The sequence below is a fragment of the Diabrotica virgifera genome, chromosome 6 (genome assembly GCF_917563875.1).
Source record: "Diabrotica virgifera virgifera chromosome 6, PGI_DIABVI_V3a".
Classification (NCBI taxonomy): domain Eukaryota; kingdom Metazoa; phylum Arthropoda; class Insecta; order Coleoptera; family Chrysomelidae; genus Diabrotica; species Diabrotica virgifera.
In genome coordinates, this window is record NC_065448.1 from 17,098,739 (window position 1) to 17,121,886 (window position 23,148).

At 31.6% G+C, this 23,148-nt stretch overlaps 1 protein-coding gene across 1 annotated transcript in view; it reads left to right on the top strand.

The window, feature by feature from the left end:
• LOC114328194 (DDB1- and CUL4-associated factor 5) overlaps positions 1-23,148 on the top strand; it is an 86,593-nt gene that overhangs the window by 24,731 nt on the left and 38,714 nt on the right. The window contains exons 3-4 of the mRNA XM_028276979.2: positions 11,067-11,206; positions 16,131-16,260. Of these exons, the coding sequence (XP_028132780.1) occupies positions 11,067-11,206; positions 16,131-16,260 (270 nt within the window). The remainder of the gene's footprint in view (positions 1-11,066; positions 11,207-16,130; positions 16,261-23,148) is intronic.

Below are 23,148 nucleotides of genomic sequence, written 5' to 3' on the forward strand. Positions count from 1 at the left end.
CAATAACAACCTCTTAAACCTGCCAAATTTTATTTGCATATCTCAACTGGTTTTTAGAGCAATTGATAAATCGTCAGTTTGTAAGAAAAAATTCAACATCCCGTATATCGGAAACGAAGCATTTGCGGGCATATGTTTATAAGCAAACGGTCAATATTTTTTATGCAGAATTATTCCTTAAAATTTGTCGCACTTATTTAGAAGCACCCTGTATTAATGAAGAACATGCCTAGTTGTTAAAGTACCTAACTTTTTTATTATTCAACATAAGCGAATGAATCAAAAAACAGAATGTTAAGAAAACCTGAGGCTATAGTTGGGTTTTAATTTCAATATTTTATAAATGCTAGAATATTCCACAGGGTGTGGTGAACTTTTAGAATAAAACACAGTTTGATTGGTACACCCGGTATACAATGATAATTTACCTGTCTAGGAACAATTTTATTACAGCAATATTGTTAAAAGATAAGATATACAATATTAAAAAAATCACTTAAATCGGACAAGAGCTTTAGGAAATTCAAGACATAAAAAATACCCATTTTGTGGGGTGGCCGTTTTTTGTGGATTCCAGTGTATATCTATTATACGTCGTCTTTTATCGGCTGGTAATCCAATAAATATTTTATTGGGGTTTTTAATAGTTGTACTTTCACAAAATGGCACTTATAGTGTTTTATTTTAGTTTCCATAGTAAATCTTCTTTTCTTTTCTTTCAAATACTGTATCAAACTTCAATCTCAACAGACTGGTATATATTATTACAATGACATACGATAAATTTCATTAAAATGTAAATGTAACCCTAAACATAAATAAAATATAATTATGTGACGTCACGGGTCGTTTGAAATGGTTTAAATACACAGAAGATTTTAAATTTGTACTTCTAAGTTATTATGAGTTTTTGAAGCGTAAAATTTTGGAAATCTCATTTTTAAACAAAACTGACCATTATGTAATAAAAAAAATTGTGCAAGTTCCCTATTTGACGTTGTCATTTTCATATACTTAATGGAGTAAAATCCTTTGTGTATTAAAACAAATTGCTGACAAATTAGACTCTCTAGATGTCATTCAAAGAATTCAAATGATTCAAAAGAATTCAAATCTGACTCATCCTATACCAACACAAATGGAGAAATATATTACAAATAGTCCATGTGGTAAGACCGCTACCGTCTGAAAAAATTTCTGATTCGGTTTCTTTATGGATTCCTTTTCAAAAATGTCCCCTTTAAACAAATCTGAAGGGTGCCGGGCGGAATTTTTGGGCAGAAATTGTTTAAACAATTTCTCTAAACAAATACAAAAGATCACTTTTTTTTACCTGAAAAATACTTTTTTAGTTTTTCTGGGTCATTATAAACAAGAAAGGTATCTTTGATTTTGCTCAAAAATTGATAGTTTTGGAGTTTAAATTCGATTTAAAATCTAAAAAATGCTAAAATACGCATTTTCAAGGCTTAAAACCTCATATTTAAATTAGGATTTTTGAGGTTGCCAAGTACTTAAATTGTAGTTTAAACATTCATTTTCCAGATTATGAAGAATGATCGGGGTCTAACCTTAATTTAGACCGCCGTTTTTTAAATTGTTAATTATGCGTGTCCATCAGATGTTTTTGCCGGTGCGGCGCGCTCTATTTCAAAAATCTCCTATTTTCCTCCTAAAAATATATTTTTTAGATTCTTTGGGACATACTAAATAAAATATGTGTTTTGTTATGTTTCGAAAACGTTGCGAAAATACGCATTTTCGGATTTTAAATCGCTTATAACTTTAAAACTATTAACTTTTGAAAAATTTGACAAGAAACCTATTTTATTTAGAATGTCCCAAAGAATCTAAAAAATGTATTTTTATAGGAAAATAGGAGATTTTTGGAAATAGTGCGCGCCGCACCGGCAAAAAAATCGGATGGACACGCATAATTAACAATTAAATAACAACGGTGTAAATTGAAGATAGAACCGATCAGTCTGCAGAATCTTGAAAATGAATGTTTAAACTAAAATTTAAGTACTTGGCAACCTCAAAAATACTAATTTAAATATAAGTTTTTAAGCATTTTTTTTCCTTTATTAACCGCATCAACTACTAAGAGTTATTAGCGGGAGAACATAATATACAGTTAATTACATTTGAGCATACAATCAGAATTGGTAAGATTACAATTAAGTGGGTAGGTTTGTAGTACAATATTTTTTTTGCTAACTAATAACTAAAGTATGTAACTTGTCCATATCTGAATACTAGATATATAAAATATAAAAAAAATAAACTTCTTCACAGTTTGTTTAAAATGCCAATATCCTTTAGATAATTGAAAAGATTTTTCAGATTACAATTATCTCCTAAAACATCTTTTATATTTGCAGATATTGAATGTTTGTTTCTTTCATTGATAAATTTGGGACCATCTACCAAAATATGTGGTATGGATACATTACAGTTACAATGATCACATATAGGGTGATTTGATTTAGATATAATATGACCATGAGTTAGTCTGCTCTGTCCTATACGCAAACGAGTTATTTTAGCAAACAATCGGCGGTCGATGTTTATCTCACACCATGAATGTGTTGTACGTTTAATAGTCTGTAGAAATGATTTTGATTGTTGCCATTTATTTCCCCATTCACTTAACACTTTCTGTTTCACGAACGTTTTAAAATCGGTCACTGACACTGTATTCACTGTTATTGAAGATGCACTGTGTATTGCTTCACCAGCATAATGATCCACTTTTTCGTTGCCTCCCAAACCAGTATGTGATGGAACCCAAAAGAAGCGAATTTGCTGTTTTGCTTGGTTTATAAGGTGTAATTGATGTTATTATTATTATCCAGATTTAGCCATACGGCTCACACTCCCTCTAAGGGGAAAATTGACTCATCCCAGATACCTACGGTATCAAAAGGATTGAGCTCTGGTGGGACTCTTTCCGTGTTATCGAGCCCTAGGTGACTTGGTATGCAGGTGTATCTCCCAAAAATTTTCGTACACATCTGGCCGTTGCGAGTAGTACTGCTTTCTGCATGGTCTTATAAAGATGTTCATTAAGACCCAGCTTTTTTATGCTTTCGAGGAGGGTCTTCGGAATGACTCCAGTAGTAGACATAATAATCGGTATCGTCTGGGTACTTTGCATTCTCCATTGTCTCCGTATTTGAATTTCCAGATCTCTGTACTTGGCGATCTTTTCAGTAAATTTAGTACGTAGATTATTGTTGTTAGGAATCGCCACATCAATGAGGGTTGTTTGTCTCGTTAATTTATTGACTAATACGAGATCTGGTCTATTATGCGCCACTGTTTGGTCTGTGAGCACAGTGCGGTCCCAGTATAGCTTGTAGTTGCCATCCTCAAGCATACTCTCTGGGACGTATTGATAATATGGGAGATGGTTGGTTTGGAGAAGTCCCAGCTTGATAGCTATCTCCTGATGAAGGATTTTTCCCACTGCGTCATGCCGTTCCTTGTACTCAGTTGCAGCAAATGCCTGGCAGCCCCCTGTAAGATGTTGGATGGTTTCTTGGGCTTGACATCCATATCTGCATCTGTCGTTTTGGACATGAGGGTCTTTGATGATATATTTCAGGTAATTTCTGGTTGGTATAACCTGATCCTGAATGGCCAGTAATGAACCCTCCGTTTCAGGGAACATCTTTCCTGATGTCAACCAGTAGTTCGACGCTATATTGTCGACATAATCTTGGCTGACCTCATTGGGATGTCGCCCATGCAGAGGTTTACCCATCCAGGCGCGCACTTTTTCGTCCTTAGTAAGGTGGTTTATGCGAAGTTCTGCTTCCCTCAGTTTTATCGGTGTTGTGTCATCTACTGCGCAGATAGCGCGATGTAGAGTAGATGTTTCAGCCTGCATCTGAAAATAAGATCTTAAATTAGCAATTTGTTTGTCTAATTGCTCACGTATATCCATAAGTCCTCTTCCTCCTAAATTCCGTTGTAATGTCGTTCTTTCTACTGCACTTTTTGGATGGTGTTTTTGTGCCTTTGTGAGGTGCGTTCTTACTTTTCGCTGAAGATTTTCTATGTCCGTTTTTGTCCACTTAACAATGCCAAATGAATAGCTAAGCGCGGAACATGCGTAGGTGTTTAGTGCCTTAAACAAATTTCTACTATTAAGGTGTGAGCGAAGCAGCTGTTTTACCCTTCGTATAAACTCAGTAGTTATCTCTGTTTTCATTTGTTTATGGTCAATTCTCCGCGCTTGCTTTACTCCAAGATATTTATACATATCGTTTTCACCCATGGCCTATTATTATTATCCAGATTTAGCCATACGGCTCACACTCCCTCTAAGGGGAAAATTGACTCATCCCAGATACCTACGGTATCAAAAGGATTGAGCTCTGGTGGGACTCTTTCCGTGTTATCGAGCCCTAGGTGACTTGGTATGCAGGTGTATCTCCCAAAAATTTTCGTACACATCTGGCCGTTGCGAGTAGTACAGCTTTCTGCATGGTCTTGTAAAGATGTTCATTTAGACCCAGCCTTTTTATGCTTATTATTATTATTATTATTATTATTATTATTATTATTATTATACAATAATATCGAGCCAAAGCAAAGCTTATATGGCTCAGAATACAAAATAATTGTAGGTCTTAAACTAAATAATATAACGTAAAACAAATTCTTACAAAATAAAAATTAAATTAAAGTAAATATTCAAAAGAATTGGTTTTCATAAAAGTTGTTACAACAATAGCAAATTAAAAAAGATACAAAAATTAGAAGGTAAGTATACCTAAAAATTACAAATTTTTTTTCTCATAAAAAAAAAACAAAATATACCCTTATATTTTACAACAACTATTTTAACAAAAATTGCTAACATTACACATACAATGTCCAGTTAGTTCTCATCCAACCTGTTTTTGAAACTATTTAAGCTAATAGCCCCTACGACGTCATCACTTAAACTGTTCCATTTATCAAAAACTCGATTTACCAAAAAGTTTTGCCTTACAGTAGTTTTAAAAGGTTCCTTTTTCAATTTATAGTGATGACCTCGTAGTCTAGCATCTTCGCTGATATTAAAAAAATTCGATGTTCCCCAAAATTCTCCCCTAAGAATTCTGTAAGTAGATATTAAATCACCTCTCTCTCTTCTATGAGTCAATGGAGACAACTTAAGCTTTCTTAATCGAGTTTCATAGCTTAATCTTGCATAATTAAAAGGTAGCTTAGTAGCTCTTCGTTGTACTCCTTCTAATAAATTAATATCTCTTTGTAAATGAGGTGACCAAACAGATACCGCAAATTCCAGGTGAGGTCTGACATAACTTTTATAGAGTTTCAAAAACAAGTCTGGAGACATTCTAGGAAAAGCTTTTGATATGAGGTATAAAGCAGAGTTAGCTTTACCGACTACTTTTGCTGTTTGAGTAGATCAACTTAACGTATGCTTGACCATAACGCCCAAATCATTAACTTCCTGTACCGATTTCAGAGGAACTCCATCCAAAAAATATGTTATATGTGGATTATTATATCCACATTGAACAACACAACACTTACGCGAATTTAATGGAATAGCCCATTTCATGCTCCATTCTGATAGCTGATTAAGGTCACTCTGAAGAGTATTAACAATATCGGGACAGTAATATAACTTTAAATCGTCGGCATATGAAACTGATTTTGACTGCCATCCGCACGTTAAATCAGATACGTACAACAAAAACAGAATAGGCAATAATATTGATCCCTGAGGGACACCACTGGCTACCGCACGTGGAACACTGCAGTTATTTTCCACTTTGGCCGAAAAAGTTCTTTCAGAGAGGAAGTTTTCTAACCACAATAGCAACTCACCACGCAATGTTGTATTAGATGAACGATGGGATTACTGGTATAGAGCTGTTTGATTGAATGTAATGCACTGAGAGAATCAGTAATTACCAGAGTTTTGGAGATGTTATGGTTGTTTACATGAATTAATGCTTGTAGAATCGAAAACAATTCTCCAGAGAGGATACTGCTAGTAGATGATAGTTTAAATTGCAATATGGAATTTGGAGTGACAATTATTGCTGATCCCACACCATCACTGGATTTGGATGCATCTGTATAGATGTGATAATAATCGAAAAAACATGAATGTTTGTTAAGTGACTCTTGGTTTATTATTTTGTGAGTAGTTTCGAACTTATTATATTTGGTGAGAGTTAGATCACATTGTACAGGGGGTATTGTCCATGATGGAAATTCAGCCGTAGTTGACTTATCAAAGAATTTTGGAAACTGAATACTATACGAGGATAGATACCCTCGAATCCTCTCATAGAATGGTGGGTCTGTTCGAGTTTGTTTAATATAAATATCTTTAAAACGGTCACCAATTGTATTATGAAGAGAGGGATGTGATTTTATTGATTGAATGCTTGATGCATAAGCTAACGATAGATATATTCTCCTAAATTTCAAAGGTGGTTCACCAGTTAAACATTGTAAACTTTCAACAGGGCTAGTACGAAAAGCTCCAGTGGCTATTCTTAATGCTGTATTCTGTATAGTTTCAAGCTGAGCAAGTAATGTCTTCTTGGCAGAAGCGTAAACTATTGAACCATAATCAATCTTTGATCGTATAAATGATTTGTAAAAAGGAATAAGGCTTTTAAAATCTGACCCTCAATTGTTGTTACACAAAGTTCGCAATAAATTCAGACCAGTTTGACAAGTTTTCTTAATGTACATAATATGCATTTTCCAAGAGAGTTTTTTATCGAAAAACATTCCTAAAAATTTTATATGGTCAACATATTCTAAGCTGTTTCCATATATTTGCAAATCTGGCTTTGTAGAATGTCGATTCTTTGAAAACAATATACATTTTGTTTTCGTCGTAGAAAATTGTACTCCCACTTGTGTTGACCAATTCTCAAGGTGGTTTAATGTACATTGTAGATTTTTTTGTATCGAGCGAATGTTTTTTCCTTTTGTATATAATACTAAGTCGTCAGCATATAATCTTGCTTTAACAAGTTTTGGTAGATTATCTAATATTTTGTTTATCGAAATCAAAAAAGTGTTGAACTGATGCAGATCCTTGCGGAGTACCATTTTCTTGATTCTTTATACTTGATGTAATACCATTTACACGTACTTTAAATTTTCTATTATCTAAAAAGTTACGAATAAAATAAAGTATGTTACCTTTCACTCCCCAGTGACTTAATGTGTTTAAAATATCATACCTCCAAGCCATATCGAAAGCTTTATTTATGTCAACAAATACGGTAAGACATTCCTGTTTAATAGCAAAACTTTCATGTATTTCTGACTCTAAATCTATTAAATTATCCAAAGTTGACCTGTTTCTTCGAAATCCACTTTGCTCATTAATTATTAAATTATTTTTGTTCAGAAACCACAACAACCTTTTATTTACCATTTTTTCTAATATTTTACAGATTGTGTTGGTGAGGGAAATTTGTCGATATGATTCAGGGTCAGTTCGTGTCTTGTTTGCTTTCAATAATGGTATTACTATCGCCTCTGCCCATTTCAAAGGAAATTCATGGCTATTCCAAATTTTGTTGTAGAAATCAAGGAGGTATAGTTTTGCGTTGTCCGGCAGATTTTGAAGAAAACTTACAGGAATGTCATCTGGTCCTGGTGCAGACTTTTTGGTAGTACGTAAGGAATGATTTAGTTCTTCTATTGTAAATGGTTTGTTAAGGGAGTTATCTTCCATATCAGTAAAATCAATTAATTTCTGTTCTGTATGTATCTTAATGGTTAAAAAGTCTTTGGAGTAATTGTTGTTGCTACTGTTTATTTCAAATTGCTTAGCAAAAAGCTCTGCAATTTCAACGTCAGATGATAATATGTGCTAATTTTCATACAAGAATGGGATTTTCTTATAACTATTGCATCCAGATACTTTTCTGACCTTTTCCCATACAGTACCTATAGGCATAGAATTATTAATACTAGACAGAAATTCCTGCCAAGATTTTTTTCTACTTAGTTTTGTAACATCTAAATTGGGCTCGTAATTTTTTATACTCGATGGTGTTTTCTGTAGTTTTGCAACGCTTCATTTTGTTAAAAGAATTTTTATATTGTTTAATAGCTTGGCTACAATCTGCATTCCACCATGGAAGAGAAGTTCTTTTCAAAATTTTTGTTTTGCCTACGTGGATGTTAGCAGCAGTGTATAATAATGATGTAAATAAATTTAATATTTCATCGATAGATTGATCTTTTGTAGTTTTTTCTAATGTTTGGTAATTTCGTTGGATATATGTTTTAAATGAATACCAATATGCTTTCTTCAAGTTCCATTTTGGAGTCGGAGATGTATTGCTCTTGTTGTCATTAATTGTCATAGAAATTTTAATAGGATAATGGTCGCTACCATATAAATATGGTATTACATCCCATGAAAGTTTTGGTGATAATACAGGATCGCAAATTGATAAATCAATAGCTGATGAGGAACCCACGTGAATATTATATCGGGTTGGTTGCCCATCGTTTAGGAGGTTTAAGTTTTTAGAAATTATTAAGTTTTCCAAGATTTTTTCTTTAGAGTTTGTTCCGAGAGATCCCCATATTGGATTGTGGCTATTGAAATCACCTACAATTATTCTCGGAGTTGGAATTTGATCCAATAAATCTGTAAGATCTATTTCTGTTATTGATTGGTTTGGAGGAATATATTGCAAATACATATTTTTTGGGGAAATAGAACTGTTGCCGCTACTATTTCTAGATCACTCTTAATTTCTAAAATTTTTGATTCGTAATTTTGGCTTATATACATAGCGACTCCTCCACTAGCTATATTTGCACCCCTCCGATTTTTATAGTAACATTTATAATTTTTCATATTATGGTAAGTATGCTGTCCTTTAAAATTGGTCTCCTGTATACATATAATGGATGGTAGGATTTCTGAACATAAGTGTTTAAACATTTCAAAGTGAGTGTAAAACCCGTTTATATTTCACTGTAGTATGCAATCCATTTTTATTATTATTATATATTTTTATTCTTGTGAAGACTCTATAGAGCTATCACAGTCCTCTAGCAATTGTTTTATGGCAACTGGACTCAACTTGAGTTGTTTCATTATTCTTTTTCGTATTCTAGTACTCCTGCTTTTTATGACTCGATCGGTATAGTACGGATGCATTTTTGACAATGTTTTTAAGAAGTCGTCAATATCTTCGGTGTATGTTTTCACTAGACTGACAAGGTCTTTATTCTCAAATGCGTTTTCGAAAAAGTCTGCCATCTGCTCAAAGTCCAATTTTAGTGTTTCTTCTTTAAATACAATTTTTGCTGGCTCTAGTAATTGTTCTAATTCATTATAAGTTTTTGGTTTCTTGGTGGGATTTGTGTTCAAAACGGCGAAAGGCTGTGCAAATACTTCAGCGGGGGGTGTGTTTGCATCTGAAAAGTTTCGTTTAGCACTTGTAATATCGGTTTCCATTGGTTTTTGGGGTGTGTTCTCGTTTTTTTCTTTATTCGAGTCATTTTTGTTAAGCTTTTCAGTTAATTTTGTCGTTTCTTTTGATAAAATAGGCATTGCAGTAGGTGTTTCAGAAGTTGATGGGCTATTCTAATGTAAGGTCGTATTGGGGGGATTTAGGTTTGATGATGAAATAGTCATTGTAGTACGTGTTTCAGAAGTTGATGGGCTATTCTGATGTAAGGTCGTATTGGGAGGATTTAGGCAGTTATTAGCGAAATGACCCTTTAGATTACAAGAAGTGCATTCTTGACTTTCATATGATAAAAAAATACGATAATTTGTATTATCATGTGTCACAAGTATTGAATCAGGAACGATGGTGCAGGGTGGAGATATATACACTTGACGACGAAAACTTAGGATATGTTTGTATGCAGGATTAGAGGTACCTATTCGTAAAAAACTAATAGATGAAGTTAGTGTATAGCCAAGTTGTTTTAATTGATGTTCGAGGAATTCGTGTGGGATAGACGGGCAGACATGTGATAGTAGTATACGTTGACTGGGTATTATTAACGGACGAGTTTGAACTTCTTCTCCATTTACTGTGATTATTCCTCGATGTTGTTTCATGAATTCATCTACGATAGTTTTGCTGGATAAATACATGCAGATTCGGTTGCCGGATATTCTTGAACAGAATAAGATGTTCTTTGGATTGACATTTTTTCCAATGGCTAAGAGGTATTCTTCTATTTTAATACCATTTAAGGAATTAAAAACAAGAGCTTGTTCTTTTAAAGGGAAAGCGGTAGGTTGTTGTTGCGTAAGAGCAGTTGAATAGCTATAGGGTTTGTTGGTGTTATCGTTGTTGGTTGAAGTCATCATTAGTTTTTATAATATTGTTGATTCGAAAAAATTTTCATTTGCAAAATTTTAAAGCCGGACCTGCTTTTATACAGGTTCGACTAATTAGGTGGTCTTGATAATTAGCAAGGTTAGATACACACACTTTGTTTACTATTATTTTGATAAATTGAATTGCAAAATAACATTAAGGAAAAAGATTTTTGTATCCTTACTTTTTCAGCATGTGATGTATCACTTCTCACTAACACAATTGCTAACTTTGGTTTATTAAATTTGGTTTTATTTGGAAAATATTGAAACTTTTAACGGAGCTGAATAACACATGTGTTTATCAGACTATTGCCAGGGTTGGCCTCAGTTTTTAAGCATTAAAAATGCGTATTTTAGCATTTTTCAGATTTTAAATCGCCTATAACTCAAAAACTATAAATTTTTAAGAAAAATCACAAGATACCTTTCTTGTTTAGAATGACCCATTAAACCTAAAAATATTTTTCGGGTCAAAAAAGGTGATCTTTTGTATTTGTTTAAAAAAATTGTTTAAACAATTTCTGCCCAAAAATTCCATACGGCACCCTTCAGATTTGTTTAAAGGGTACACTTTTGAATAGGAATCCACAAAGAAACCGAATCAGAATTTTTTTCAGACGGAAGCGGTCTCAGCACATGGACTAAAAAAGTGCAGAAGGAAGTCAAGTTTTTTTTTTTGTTCATAATTACATTAATTTTGTAGACGAACTATGATGAATAGCATTCCACATGATAAACCTGTATATGGAATTAGTATCCATCCACAGAACGATAATATTATTGCCACTGCAGGCGAGGACGGTAGAATATTACTTTTTGACATCAGGGAAGTTCCTAATCAAGGTAAGAAGTTTTTTGTTTATTATTTGGAAAATGTTTTACACTTGAGTTCATGATTCTTTACACGTGCGTCATCGTTTAAAGCATACGAAATAAGTCGGAAATCTATTCCACGCAACAGCAAGTGACAGAAAGTGGCTATTACTCCGGTCACGGATTATATCATAAAATTTGAGGTTATAAAATAAATAGAATTTAAAATTTTTGTGCATAATTACAGTTACATTTGAAGTAGCTTAATAATATCTTTAGTGATATTAAATATTTGTTATAATATAAGTATTTGAAAATAAAATATTTTCTTTTTGTTATTTATTTGACTTTTACGGAAATTTAAACAAAACCATACTTTTACAACTGTGAATAAGGTAAACTTTATATGTAAATTAATGGCAAAATAAAATACACTTACCATAAAGTTTCAAACTCCAGTATAAAATTAGTTCTGAAAACAACTGTTGGTTAGCAGCAAAATTTAGGTACCTATGCTATTTATATCCATTCATTTTTTTCGAATCCTGAGAAAACTAATACGTATTTTTGAAACATTTAAACGCAGAATGAAGGATTGCATTATTACCGAAGGCCGAAAGTCCCTGAAAACTTCTTTACAGGGGTGACAGAAAAGAAAAAATTTAGTGTGATTTTATAATTTCAAATATCTCATTCAAAAGAAACTTTTTGTTTATTCTAAGGGACTTTTGGCCCTCGGTAATGATGTAATCTTTCATTATGCGTTTAAATTTTCCAAAAATAATTATTAGTTTTTTCAGGATTTGAAAAAAAATGAGCACCATGTCCGTGGTGATACTTTACTAATCGAACATTCGCTATCTTTGTCATACAACGCACTCAGTCGAACATAATGTGCTGACAAGACAGTGACAATTTTAAATATTTGACACAGCTTCAGGAATATTTTGAGTTGTTTATTAAATCATATTGGTAGTGTATTTGATAAATAATTGATTTAAGACGTGAAATTAATAAAAAGTTATTTATTGTTAATTATATATGGAAGATTAGATCTTACAATACCGGAATTCCGGGATCCCGAATACCGGTATCCCGGACGATTTTTGGCCGGTATTCGATACCGGTATTTATAATAAAAATACCGGTATTTCGGTATTAGCTTAATTTATAAAAAATGAATTGATGCACAATAAACTTTCTTCTAAGATATTTTTTGCTATTACAAGAAATTATTTTTGAAGATAAACAACCAATATCATTGTAAAAAATATTTATTAAACACGTTTATTACACATACAAGTCAACTATAGCGCTTTCTAAAAGCGTGAATGTAGTTAATTTAGGCGAAGGGTTATATCAGCTTCTACAACCAAATTATTAAATCTCGTCTATACAAATACATAAAATGAGTTATATAAAAAAATTTTAAATATTTAAAATTAGATTACTTTATTTTATAAATAAGCCGTAAGATTTATTATTCAGAATTGTTTTTACATTTTCAGATCTATTTTTCATTTTTTTTATATTGTGGTATATAAATTAGTCTCAGTTATTTTCTGAATTATTAATAATAATTGAAAATATATAGCGGTCTAAATACAGAGTAATCCATATAAAATATTTGTCACAGTTAATCTTTGTATTAATATATTTTAATAGTAGTTAATCTTTATATTAATATATTTTAAAGTTAAATTAATTTACAAATAGCAAATTTCATAAGTAAAAGTACTATCCTATTATATGCAAAATTTATCCTAAAATCAAATATATAGTTTTTCTATTTGCACATTTTTTGTATCTATCTATTCCTACTCTCTATGTATGTAATGTTATAAACAACATAATATCTACTCATTTCAAAACAAAATTTAATAGGTTTCATATATTATTTAATAACAAGTCGATATAACAACTGAGGATAGTATAAATATACCGTGTATATTTTTTATTCATAATACCGGTTTTAATACCGGGATCCCGGTATTTGAAATTTTAAAAACCAAATACCGGTATTGAGATTTTGGCTCGGTATTGTAAGCCGTATGGAAGATCCAAGCAGAAAATACACCAGGATATATTCTGTGATCCAAGTATTTTGTTGTTAAAGATGTTCAAAATTTATATAAACGTTCCATAGTAACAATATATTATTAAAAAAATCACTATCACTTTTCCTCTTTTCTCGATTCAGCATTAGTTTTTATTGTATAGTATATAAACCAATTCCAAAACGGAAACAGGAGTGGAACGAATACATTAGTAAAATGGCAGAGGATAGGATAGTACGAATAGCACGATACGAGATAAGTCACCAAATGGACGAAGAAGTATTGATAGACCAAGAAAAAGATGGTGCGATAACTTTAACAATTTAGGAGGCTAATATTGAAGAAGAAGAAGTATAGTATATAACTTATTGCAATCACTGAATACATAGTTAGTGAAAAAATTAATCCTATAATTTAAGCGATTACACAAGTAACGGATATCCAAAAACATTCAAAAACTGAAAGAAAATCTCTATAATGCTAATGACAATGTCATTGTCAACTACTAATGTTTACGTCTGCCGTTTCCATACCAGTGATAATTTTACTACACGTAATTTGCCGTGTAAAAAAAGAAAATGTAGGGATAGCTCCGTAAAATATTTACGCCTGTACTCTTAATATAAATAACTTCTAAACGCAAAAACAGTACAAAAAACAGCAAAAAATCCAACAAACTAACAGTGACAAGTAAACAAACCAGAAACGTCCGAAAAATTCTCCTGACAAGTAAACAAACCAGAAACGTCCGAAACGAAATGGTACTTAAAATGTACCTATTTTTTGTAGCTATCTCTTTTCGATGTAGTGACTCTGACTCTATAAATAAAAAGCTCTACAGCGTTTATAAAAATAACATGTGTCTTTACTTAACAACAGGCGCTATCTGGTTTTTCTTTAGTTTCTTGCGTGGAAGACAATGATGCTAGATAAAAAGCATGTGTTTTATCTCGCCAGGTATTATTGACGCACGGGTAAGGAACCCTGGAGTCACTATACAGGGTGAGGCAGATAACTGGCCTATTAGAAATATCTCGAGAACTAAGGGCAACAGAATCATGAAAATTGGAATAAGGGGGTTTTGAAGGATGATCTATTAAATGAAAATATTTTCATCTCTTTGCAACTTCCGGTTATACCGGAAGTTGCTTATAACTTCGTTTTTTTAAATGGGACACCCTGTATATTTTTACATTTTTGGATTCTCTTCGATGTCTTCTTTCTTAAAATATAAGGTTTTGTAATATTATACAGGGTATTTTAAAAGATAATTACGTTTTTTTATTAATTTCGTAGCAACATTCACACCCTGTAGAATTGTAGTAGTTTGACATCTAAAACTCTACTTACGTTCAAATGATTTTTAATATACTCTACTATTGTTAAGAATCATTAGTATAGCTAAATTTTTAATTTTAGTATACAGGGTTGGTCGAAACTCGGAATGAGTATTTTCTGAGTTTTCTTAAATGGAACACCCTGTATTTTAGTATTGTAATGAAATGATATTTTATGGTACTTTTTTTATTTCTTAAGCATTCCGTATACCTAACTGCTTTAGTTTGTGCTTAATTGTTAATCGCACCAACAATCTTAACTAAGTAGGTATTTCGATAGCTAAACCATTATTGGTAATTTTAAGGACCAGTCTGGATTAATATGTATTTATTTCTGAAAAATTATTTGGGATTGAGTATTTTCACGGCCAACCTAATAAAATTTTACGTATTTTTTGTTGCAATTAATGTTTAGCTTGAATCACCAATAACTCACAAATTAAAGCAGTTAGATATAGGGAATGCTTAAGAAATAAAAAAGTACTATAAAATATCATTTCACTACAATACAAAAATACAGGGTGTTCCATTTAAGAAAACTCAGAAAATACTCATTCCGAGTTTCGACCAACCCTGTATACTAAAATTAAAAATTTAGCTATACTAATGATTCTTAACAATAGTAGAGTATATTAAAAATCATTTGAACGTAAGTAGAGTTTTAGATGTCAAACTACTACAATTCTACAGGGTGTGAATATTGCTACGAAATTAATAAAAAAACGTAATTAGTTATCTTTTAAAATACCGTGTATAATATTACAAAACCTTATATTTTAAGAAAGAAGACATCGAAGAGAATCCAAAAATGTAAAAATATACAGGGTGTCCCATTTAAAAAAACGAAGTTATAAGCAACTTCCGGTATAACCGGAAGTTGCAAAGAGATGAAAATATTTTCATTTAATAGATCATCCTTCAAAATCCCTTTATTCCAATTTTCATGATTCTGTTGCCTTTAGTTCTCGAGATATTTCTAATAGGCCAGTTATCTGCCTCACCCTATATATCGCTGGTACCTATGATTAATGTGATTCCTAATACATTTCCAGTGAAAATAATAACTCTTTGATAAGTATTGGAGATTAAAATTTTTTTAATATGCGTGTCCGCGAAGATTATAATTCCCAAAATATTTATAATGAAAAGGTTTAGTTCATAATAGATGCCGACGAAAATAATTACTTCCCTGTCTGTTTCTGTTTCTGTCGACGAAAACAATTGTTTCTGAGAACTTTTTACTAATTATAATTTTCGTGGACCCACAAACAAAAATTATGTTTTTTGCCGATACTCCTCAAAAAATAAATTTTTTCGCACTTTATTAGGGATTATAATTTTCACAATCATATAATCGAAAATAATATTTTTCGCGGCGCTCATTGAAAGTTCTACTCTTAACGGCATTTTTCGGAGTTATACTTTTCGTAGGCGGCGGCGATATATGGTATTTTGAAAATATTTGAGATGTTTGTCTTTCTGGCAGTTAGGTTTTTTGGATACAAAATATATTACATTTCGCTATCTGTATGTATTACAATAAAAATTAATTTTTTTTAGAAGTTCAAGTCGTAGCACAAGAAAATAGTGGATTTCACTCTGTAATGTTCAATCCAATAAAACCACGTTACCTCGTTACAGCCAATTCGGAAGAAGGCGTCAGCCTTTGGGATTGTAGAAAACCTAAAAAGTAAGTACTAAATTATGGGACTAATTAATAGATATTTTTTTTAAAAGATTTTAAAATTGACATAATTTTATAATGGTTGATCGTATACCAATACTGCTTACCTTTAGGGCAGAAAAGTGAACAACACTTAAAATAACATTTAAATGAAGACCATTCCTAATGACAAGGCGAAAACGGCGGGTTCGTTGGGAAAAATATTCCCATGAGATTTTTTTGCATAATCACATTCGTGAGACACCCCAGAACAAGGTTCAAGAAGTCGCCCACGCGAAAAGTGGTCCAAATTATTTTTAACAATTTTTTTTAATCAAATTGCAAAAATCAATATTTTTGGCCCGGACATATTTTTTGTTATTCTTCTTTTGGCGCGATTGAGAGTAAAATTTCATAAATCTGCGCGCATGCGCACACAGACAGTATGGCGTTTAGTTGCTAATCTTTTAATCTAGGTATGTATGTATATTATGTATCAGCGCAAATAAGTTATTAAAAGAATATATTAGTGTTTTTAGTAAATGTATTATTTATTATAATTTTTGGATTTGTCTTTCTCTATAGTAAGATAATAAAATATTATGTAGGTATAACATTTTTATATGTCTATTTGTCACCGTGTTGTTAATTATATCCGAAACTTACGTGTCACTTAAAAGAAGTTCCGTGGTGTAGTTGGTAGAGCGGTGGGTCAGAGAACGGAAGGTCGCGGGTTCCAATCCTGGACGATTCATACTGTTTTTTTAATTTTTGGTTGTTTTAATAAAAATTTTTTGAAAGTGGTAGATAAGAAAGTTAGTTTAATATTTAAATGAAATACAAATAACCTGTTAAGTATATTTACTTCGTTGAAATTATATAATAGAAGAATAACTTCTTACGTGCGTACAAAGTGCACACACATTCTTTTTTTTACGTTTTTTGGACCATTCTGGACAAAACAGGTCTGTTATATTTTTTCTCTAAAGTTCATCGTTTTCGAGTTATAAGCAATTTAAAATTTGAAAAACTCGAGAATAGCCATTTTCAAGGGTTAATAACTCGGATAAAAGTTATTATGAAAGTCAGGAAGTGACTAAATCAAAGTTTAAAGAACTCTGAAATCCTGAAGAACTCTGTGTCATTAATTTATTACTTAGCTGTTATTTTTAATTAATAACAATGAGCGGTTAGATCGTATTGACGCGGTTGTAAATGTGAGTGCGAGTAAGATGCACAAGTGGACTGCCGGAATGGCATCTCTCTCGCACTCAGCATTTACGGCCGCCTAGCACGTGCATGGCGCTCATTATTATTACTTAAAAATAACCGCTTCAGGATCTTGTAGGGGGGGCTTTAAACTTTGATTTAGTCACATTCTGACTTTCTTAATAATAACTTTTAACCGAGTTATTAAGCCTTGAAAATGGCCATTTTCGCGTTTTTCAAATTTTAAATTGCTTATTACTCGAAAACGATCAACCTTAGAGAAAAAATATAACAGACCTTTTTTGTCCAGAACGGTCCAAAAAACCTAAAGAAAATTTGTCTGATTTGTCTTGAAATTTGTTTGATTAAAAAAAATGTTAAAAAAAAATTGGACCACTTTTCGTGTGGGCGACCTCTTGAACCTTATTCTGGGGTGTCTCACGAATGTGATTATGCAAAAAAATCTCATGGGAATATTTTTCCCAACGAAACCGGCCTTTTTGCCTTGTCTAATACGCCAATTGTGTAAACGATCTAAATCAGCTTGTAAAGAGAATTGATCTCTAAAATCATCAACAACTATCCAGAACTTTAATTATTCAGCAAACATTAAACACTGACTACTGAAAAAACAGATCATAATATTATTAACGAATATATTGAAAAAAAAATAGGTGATGTGTGTCCTCCCTGAGGAATACCTCAGGTGACCGTTATTGACGACTCTGAAATATTAACAGCATTTACTCTTTGACTACGACCTGACAATAAATTTTTTATCCATTCAACAAACTGAACAAGAAATCCCACAGAAAGCAATTTTGCAAGAAGAATTGGATGATCAACACAATCAAATGCTACTGAATTTTGTATATATAGCATCAACCTGTTTTCGACCCTCGAGTTGCTTCATAAGCTCAGACTGATATCAAATTAAATTAGTAGCTGTAGATTTTTTTGCACAAAAACAATGCTGATATTTTGGTATCCGCTTTGAGCTCGTAGGTAGAGGGGATAATTAAAAATTCGCGAGCGCCAGTAGTGACAAGTCAATGAACTTTAACTGGAAATTTGACGTTCTGTATTAAGACTTGCATATAATTTTTACTAAATGTCTCATTTAAAAGGCCAAAAGTTCCTTAGAATAAACAAAAAGTTTCTTTTGAACGAGATATTTAAAATTAAAAATCAAACTAATTTTTCTCTTTTTTTCACCCCTGTAACTGATTAAAATCAGTCGATCAGATTAGCCAAGCGGACTGAGGCGCACGATTGACAAATCTAGTGGATATGCGGTCGAGGTGATCGAGGTTCGAGCCCCAGCCCGGTGAATAGAAAAATAAAAAGGCTGACGTCATAGTCTCAAATTCTAAAAAGAATCTACGACTTGGTCTGGAATAAGCTGGTGTCTGATCGGCCTATGCAGGAGAGGTACGGCAAGGGATAAGGGCTTGCGACTCGGTGACACTCCTCCATAGATCCCTACCGGAAGGGCGTTACCGCCTAAAAACGGTGTATATATATAACTGATTAAAATAAACAGAAATTTTCAGGGACTTTTGACCCCCGATAATAATGTAGTCTTTCATTATGCGTTTAAATTTTTCAAATATACTTATACCCCAGGCTGTGGGTGAAAAAACGTGATATAATTCAGGAATTTTTGAAACCTACCAGGTGTTGTAAAGGACGATGACAGGAATAACTTCTACTAAAATGTAACCAAAAATATTGTGCGCTTTTTTTTAATTGCGATTTTCATTTGTTAAATTTGAAATTTTTAATGATTTTTAATTTTGTAGCTTAGGATATTGATTTTAGAGAAAAACTTTTTAATAGAAAGTTGTAGTAAATTAAAAAACCTACAATTTGAGCTATGGTAAGTTTAATTTCGTTAATTGGTTATTGCAAAACAGCCTGCGAAAGGTCCAAAATGGCCATTTTTTACAATTGCATTATTTATTGTACAAATAATTTTTTTTTATTTTTTAAAGCTTTAAATTTAAGATCTTTCAATTCCTAACATAAAAAAAAATTGTAAAACCAGATTAACGAATTTGTTGCTTAGATATTATAAATTGTTTATCCCAAGAGGTCAAATGTCGAAGGCTATAACTTTTTGAAAAAAAATCGTAGAGAGTTGATGAAACATCCAGTCTCCTTCTAAAGAGTTATATTTTCATATTCTGATGTAAATAAATGCGTAAAACATTTTTAAACCTCTAATTTTTGGGTTTGAAAATAAGGGGGCAAATTTCTTTACAAACATTTAGAGCTGAAGCGGCCCTGTACATCCTATGAGTTTTTAACTTACAGATTATTGTTGCTGAAGATGAAACGAAGATTTATAAAAAAATAAAAAATTTCTACGACCAACTGAAGCCGAGATAATTTTTGGGTTTGAAAATAAGGGGGCAAATTTCGTTATAAACATTTAGAGCTGAAGCGGCCCTGTATATCCTATGAGTTTCTAACTTACAGATTATTGTTGCTGAAGACGAAACGAAGATTTATAAAGAAATTAAAATTTTCTACAACCAACTGAAGCCGAGATAATGTTTTTTTTTCTTAAATCGTAGTGCCTTTATTTATAATAATTAAGAAATTATTTTACAGTCATTGACTAAAGAAAGACTTATATTATCTTAAAATAAAAATTATTATAAAATATAATTACATTTAATTATTAAAAATTATTTTTTAAATCGGTGCTTTTGCAAAGCGGGCGAATTTTGCAAATCGCCCGGCTGGATTCAAATCCGCGCGCTCGGAAAATTTTTACGTAACTTGTATTAAATTTTGACAGACAACAATTTAATAATATTACCATTATAATATACAGTATATTTATCACTGTATTTGTTTTTCTTGATAAACTTTTATATGTGAAATCCAAAAAGAATAGTCACTACAAGAAGAAAAAGTTTTATATTGTATATTATAGTAAGAAGTAACATTATTATTATTATATTTATATAACAATGAAAAAATTAAAAATATATTTCATATATATGTATCATTTTTGTAATATTATTTCTTTAGAAATGAAATTTCACATATAAAAGTTTATCAAGAAAAACAAATACAGTGGTAAATAGACTGTATATTATAATGGTAATATTATTTAATTGTTTTCTGTCAAAATTTAATACAAGTTACGTAAAAATTTTCCGACCGCGCGGATTTGAAGCCAGCCGGGCGATTTGCAAAATTCGGCCGCTCGCAAAAGCACCGATTTTAAAAATAATTTTTAAGAATCAAATGTAATGAAATTTTATAATAATTTTTATTTTAAGATAATATGTCTTTCTTTAGTCAATGACTGTAAAATAATTTCTTAATTGTTATAAATAAAAGCACTACGACTTAAGACAAAACAACAATTATCTCGGCTTCGGTTGGTTGTAGAAAATTTTTATTTTTTTATAAATCTTCGTTTTGTCTTCAGCAACAATAATCTGTAAGTTAGAAACTCATAGGATGTACAGGGCCGCTTCAGCTCTAAATGTTTATAACAAAATTTGCCCCCTTATTTTCAAACCCAAAAGTTATCTCGGCTTCAGTTGGTCGTAGAAATTTTTTATTTTTTTATAAATCTTCGTTTCATCTTCTGCAACAATAATCTGTAAGTTAAAAACTCATAGGATGTACAGGGCCGCTTCAGCTCTAAATGATTATAACGAAATTTGCCCCCTTATTTTCAAACCCAAAAATTAGAGGTTTAAAAATGTTTTACGCATTTATTTACATCAGAATATGAAAATATAACTCTTTAAAAGGAGATTGGATGTTTCACCAACTCTCTACGATTTTTTTCAAAAAATTATAGCCTTCGACATTTGACCTCTTGGGATAAACAATTTATAATATCTAAGCAACGAATTCGTTAATCTGGCTTTACAATTTTTTTTATATTTGGAATTGAAAGATCTTCATTTTAAAGCTTTAAAAAATAAAAAAAATTATTTGTACAATAAATAATGCAATTGTAAAAACGGCCATTTTGGACTTTTCGCAGGCTGTTTTGCAATAACCAATTAACCAAATTAAACTTACTGTACCTCAAATTGTAGGTTTTTTAATTTACTACAACTTTCTATTAAACAGTTTTTCTCCAAAATCAATATCCTAAGCTGCAAAATTAAAAATCTTTAAAAATTGCAAATTTAACAAATGAAAATCGCAATATAAAAAAGCGCACAATATTTTTGGTTACATTTTATTATAAGTTATTCCTGGCATCGTCCTTTACAACATCTGATAGGTTTCAAAAGTTCCTGAATTATATCCTGAAATCGACCTAATTTTCACCCACAGCCTACGGTATTATTGGTTCTCTCAGGATTCGAAAAAAAAAAGCATTTAAAAAGAGTTGGTGCGAAATTTTACGTTTACGCTCTTAATTAATTATTTAAGTGCAAGAAATGCATAATCTAATATTTAAGAAGTATTATACTATAATTATATCAACTTATTATACTTTTTTGCAAAATACATTTTTTCTATTATCTGTAAACATAAACCTCAAAACGATAAGCAAAATCGTAAAAATATTCATAATGAATAATAAATTCTGTACTTACTGATTGATATTAACTATCGATTACAATCCAATTACTTCTTTGCGTTGTAAATATTACACGATAAGAATTAAATAATAAGTTTGAAACAAGTATTATTTGCTTTTCTCCTTTCCTCTTTAAATTTCCGGCCGAAACAGTAAGTCATCCGCTAGATGGCGATATCAGCCATACCAGCGAATCTCACAGAGGATAGGCAACACTTTTCTCTTTCCAGCGAAATTTCCAACGAAAGTTGTACTAGTAATCCGCTAAGTAGGTGGCGTTACCAGCGAAGCTCAGGGCGTATGAGCCCACTGCACAGCCAAGATAGCTGTTTAGCTATCAAACTGTTGAACAATTTAGGTAATGCAAACTGAATACATAAATTTCGATAATTTTCAATGTTTTCTTTGTCACCACATTTTAATATCGGTACAACGTATAGCCTGATCAGGGAACACAAAATTTTACGAACACCTCCAAAAAAATAAAGGAAGGATGAAAATTTGGGAATAGGTAGTTGAAATTGTCTATTATTATATAAGAAAAAGTTTACAATTCTACATCCCCTCCAATTTACAAAAATTGGGAAATACGGGGTGAAAAATATTTTCTCAGGAGTGACAAGATATATGTTCAAAATAGGCCCGGAATTGGATAACATGACTAATTCTAAGCAACTTTTGTTCTATAGAGTTTTTTCACTAGGTTAATACTTTTCGAGTAATTTGCGAGTGAATATGTTCATTTTTAACAAAAAAAAAAACATGTTTTTGGACGGTAATCTAGCGAAAAAATATTCTTAGTAAAAATATAGCTTATAAAAAATTGAAAAAAATGGTTTACGCGTGAGGTCTGCAGACCCAGTAGAAGCAGAGTTGTAGCTAATGAAAAGTAGGTTCTTCTTCGTCAAATTCCAAATCGAATATTTCAATGTGAAATAACCAGAAAACAGAGCATTTTTCGGGGAAAATTCATTACAACTTTTTTAAAGTGTTTAAAAAAAAGTTTATTTTTGTTTTTTTAAAAAAACTTCTAACAATAAAAATAAGTGAGTTACGCTCAAAATATTGTTGGTCTCTTTTATTTTTTTGGTACAAAAATCCCGAAAATCCCCGTAATTAGCTTCCCAAATAAAATTAAT